At 35.0% G+C, this 4,417-nt stretch overlaps 1 protein-coding gene across 1 annotated transcript; it reads left to right on the top strand.

The window, feature by feature from the left end:
• Positions 1 to 827: 827 nt before the first annotated feature.
• On the top strand, positions 828 to 4,179 carry LOC107091647 (stathmin-like). Its single transcript, XM_015385696.1, has 5 exons — positions 828 to 942; positions 2,863 to 2,906; positions 3,224 to 3,396; positions 3,501 to 3,692; positions 3,788 to 4,179. Exons 2-5 carry the CDS (start codon positions 2,891 to 2,893, stop codon positions 3,845 to 3,847), a joined length of 441 nt encoding a protein of 146 aa, XP_015241182.1. The 5' UTR covers positions 828 to 942; positions 2,863 to 2,890; the 3' UTR covers positions 3,848 to 4,179.
• Positions 4,180 to 4,417: the final 238 nt, after the last annotated feature.

Consider the following 4,417-nt stretch of genomic DNA (forward strand, 5'->3'; position numbering starts at 1 on the left):
TAGATTAAAAAATATATGTTGAAGAAAATGGACTCCATTGAAATAATGTGCATTTGGAGTAAGAAGAAAAATTGTCAGGGAAGCCAGTATATCTAAATGAAGTGTATCATCCCACTTAAAGCATTAAAACATCCCTACAGAATTACTCCAGGCAGCTACATGTTTTTACAAAATGGGACATGATTTATTTGCATCACTGCATACTGTCAACAGTGTGATTTAGAGAAACAAAATCCACAATTGAAATACATTTAGACAAACATTTAGACAAACCTGGATACAAACACACATACACAGTAAAAAAACAAAGAACAAATGCTGTATATCATCAGGATGTAGATTTAAACAAAGAGACACAGGGCAAACAACTTTTTTACTCAGTTACATATAAGATATTTTAGATATACCAATTAATCCTAGATGCATGCTTTAAACCATGAGTGGGTGCTAAAATACCTGTAGAAAAGCACACCTTAATGGTAAAAACAGGCAGACTCCATGAAAAAAGTTACATAACTTTACATAACATTGTTATGTTACATAATAACATAACAATTTATGTGTTTTTTTTACACATAAATTACCTCTTATGTAAAATCTAGAAGCTACATCAAAGTAGCAATTTCATTTGGACCACTGTATGGAAATATATAAAATAAAGACGTACTTAACTTCATAAAGATTTGTTAATTTAATATATTAAATTGCTCCAACTGAGGAAAACATGGATAAACCGTTTTATGCAGCACTACTTCCTACTGGCGCGCTCCGATTTGTAAAAGCTTCGGTGATTGGCTGGTTTCGACCAATGAGATCACGTCTACCGCAGTGACGTTGTAGATGCTTTGTGCGCGAAGGTGCAGAAGTTGGCGGTTTGAATAGAGACAGCACAAGAGGTGAAAAAGAAGGTTCGTTGTTTTTCAAGTCGAGCTGCACTTGACGGTGAGAACAGTTTCTCTCATTTCAGTATCTACTTCAGTCAATGAGCGCCCAAAGACGCTTTGGGAGCGTTAATACTCGTTGTTCACCGTTTATTCTGGCTTTTATTAAGCGTTTATAAACTAACTTTATAAATGTAAGGAAATTGAAACGGTAATGGCTTCCATTAAAAAAAAAAAAAGGTTTTCCAGGACATGAAGAAAAACTACACTGTAAAAAGCTTGAGCATTTTTTTCATGTTATGGTGGTATCTAACCGTGTAAAGTCAATTAGCTAATTTACACAAACATTGACTCAGACACGTGCTGTTTTTGTTCCACTTAATGTTCTGCGTTTCTCATGTTTTTATTTGTGTAATTACATTTCGTAGACTCGGCGCCTTCATTATTTGTTGCCTTGCAATTGTGTGCAGGTGTAGTATCATACATTTGTGTATTCCAGGTATTACAAATACTGTGTCAAGCCCCCCCCCCCCTCCTTCTATACACACAACAAAATCTGCAGCCAGTTCTGCTGCACCTCCCCGCCATTTTTGCACGAAAAAAACTGTGCAGCCTCTAGCTGCTGCTGCTCAGCTTTTAACCCCCTTTCTCTCACGTGAAGCAACTTTGTGCTGTGCACAAATAACAGATTGAGGCGTTAAACGATGGAAAGCCAGTTGTGACTGCTGATACTACCATGCCCTGACTGTAACTTGTACATGTTTGTCATTTTTATTATGTCTCTTTATGTTAATTTGGACTCCACCTCAGTAGCTCTATAAAACTCATAGATTCCCTTACTCAGCTTTGGGTTTTGATACGGAAATGTATTTTTTTTTTTTCTTTATTAGGGACACCTAAATATTTAAATATTGCATAAAGCTTTTCTAATTAAAGCCCAGAGGTATTTCTTTTTTACTTTAAGAAGTAAATAGCCAAACATATTTAGAAGGGAAATATCCGTTCTTGTTCAACAGTGAGGAAATGTATGCATTTCAGTTGCAACGTGAACAGGTACATGGAAGCCTATGAGGGAAAAAAAATGGAAATAACTCATTTCAAAAAGTTAAAATAACTACAGTGAAGGAAAAAAAACACATTTGAGAAATCTGTGAAGTTAATACAAAATATATATAAGCATTCCATTATAAAAGAGAAATTACAGAAAAATCATAATAAATTTTATGTTGTTGCAAGTAGCTGCAAACATTTTCCCATAAAAGTGATAAACGTGATTAATACCGTTTCTGATAATTAGCCTCTGAGAGAGAAAGGTAAGTATATAAGTTATACATGTTCAACCAACTTTATAATCTTATATCAGAGTAGTGCATCAGGACTTAACATCAGTTATCACAGTTTATCTTGAAAAAAATAAAATAGAACACTTCTATCCATTAATACTTCAATTATAAACAATTTAATGAGTTGTTAAAGATATGTTAGATTTTTACTAATATGAGTTTTTGTTGAAATTTAAGTAGTAAAAATTAACTGAAAAATCACTTTTTGTTAGAAGACCAAGTTCATCACCATTAGAAGCCTGCCTGGTCCGAATATATTTATTAAAACAAAACCATTTAGCTATAATATTCGGGGGGAAAAAAACAACAAAAAAGGTGAACGAGTATATATAGCCACCAGCACCAAAAATAAATAACATGAATGACTCTTCTTACTACTCAGATAAGTAACCAAAGCAGGGTATCAGACTGTTTATGTATTTTATTTATTTTCCCCATGTAAATGTTTACTGATAGGGTTGCACTCTAGCTCCCTCTACTGGCGTACTTTCATTGGTCTAAAGTTAGAAAGGTGTGCATACTTTACTGTCTCCTTAAAATAAAGCCTTGTTTTAAGTAAAATGCAGAGTTTTTTAGTGCTTACATTCAAGTGGATAAGAGAGTACTAATTTCTGTTGCTTTGTCTTCCTTTTCCGCAGGCGATTAAAAGACAATCTTTCTGCAGAAATGGATACCACCGATGGTAAGTCTAAAAGTTGCATCATGACCAGCATTTACAGATCACCAACATAAAAAAATAAAATAAAAAAAAACTATTTCTGAAAAATTGTTTTTGAGGTTTTTATGCCAAATCTGAATTTAGGAATGAAGGCCTTTTCTCATTTCATATAGTTTGGCTGCACAAAGTTTTGATAATCTGTCAGTTGGTAAACAAATAAAGTAAAACTTTATTTGAAATGTAAATGGGTTCACGTTGTATTATAATTCTTAAATAACAAATGTGCTATAATTAGATCACCACTGAATTAAAAAACAGTAAATGGGATTCCTGTTTTACAGACATTCTAGTAAAGGAGCTGAGCAAGCGTGCGTCAGGCCAGGCATTTGAGGTCATCCTCAGCCCCTCCACTCCTGATGCCAAGGTGGAGTTCCCATTGTCTCCCAACAAGAAAAGGGAAACTTCTCTTGATGAAATTAAGAAGAAACTGGAAGCTGCAGACTTGAGACGCAGGGTATCTGAAATAAATACAACATAAATGGCTAATAGTAAAGAAAATATTTTAGCCATCATAATTTCTTATCTAAACACAAAGGGCTTCTTCTCTCTTCCCATTAGAGCCACGAGGCCGAAGTTCTCAAACATTTGGCTGAGAAACGAGAGCATGAGAAGGAGGTGATCCAGAAGGCCATCGAAGAAAGCTGCAACTTCAGCAAGCAGACACAGGAGAAACTCAACCAGAAAATTGAGGCGAACAAAGAGAACCGCTCTGCTCGCATGGCAGCTCTCAACGAGAAATTCAAGGAGAAGGTAAGCTCCTCAATCTCTGTCCAGATATTTTCTTGTATATTTATCCAAAAATGAAAAATTTAATGTTAATGTTGTTGTTTTGAAATGTTCACTAGGATAAGAAGCTTCAGGAGGTGAGGAAGAACAAGGAGGCAATAAAAGGAACTGAGAACTAACCTGTTTGTGCTCCTGGTAACGGTTCTAATGTGTCCAAAGATGTAAGCTATCTATCAGAAAACCTTCTAAAATCATAGTAAGGCTAGGTGTCATGATGCTGTAGACTGTTCTGGTTAGTGTTATATTTGCTCTGTTGTTTCTTTTCCACCGGAGTTCTGTTTGGCAGCTGAGTTTTTTTTAAATAAAGGTTTGTAATAAATTGGTTGTCATATTTACCAATACAAAAAGAAAAAAAAAAAAAAACGTTTCAGATTTTTCCAGATTGTTGACTATGCTGTATATCTTAACTGACTGTTTAATACAATGATTAAACTTAGATTCATTTCTAAAAGTTTGGACTCTTCTGTTTGTGTTATCCCCCCCCCCCCCCCCCCCATTAAATTTCAGCACGTTGAAATGTCTCCATTAGGGGAGGGCTGTTGGAAATCAATTGAAAACAGGACTAACATTCCAGAGGTTCTTGCTCCTGTCAGTTTTGGGTTTATTTTCTATTACTGATTTCAAGGCTAGAAGCTAATTCTGCCTGACAAACTTTCTGAAAGAACTGGAGCTGTCTTGTTATCTTTGTA

This window comes from Cyprinodon variegatus, unplaced genomic scaffold (assembly GCF_000732505.1).
Source record: "Cyprinodon variegatus isolate N-32 unplaced genomic scaffold, C_variegatus-1.0 Scaffold346, whole genome shotgun sequence".
NCBI classification, from domain to species: domain Eukaryota; kingdom Metazoa; phylum Chordata; class Actinopteri; order Cyprinodontiformes; family Cyprinodontidae; genus Cyprinodon; species Cyprinodon variegatus.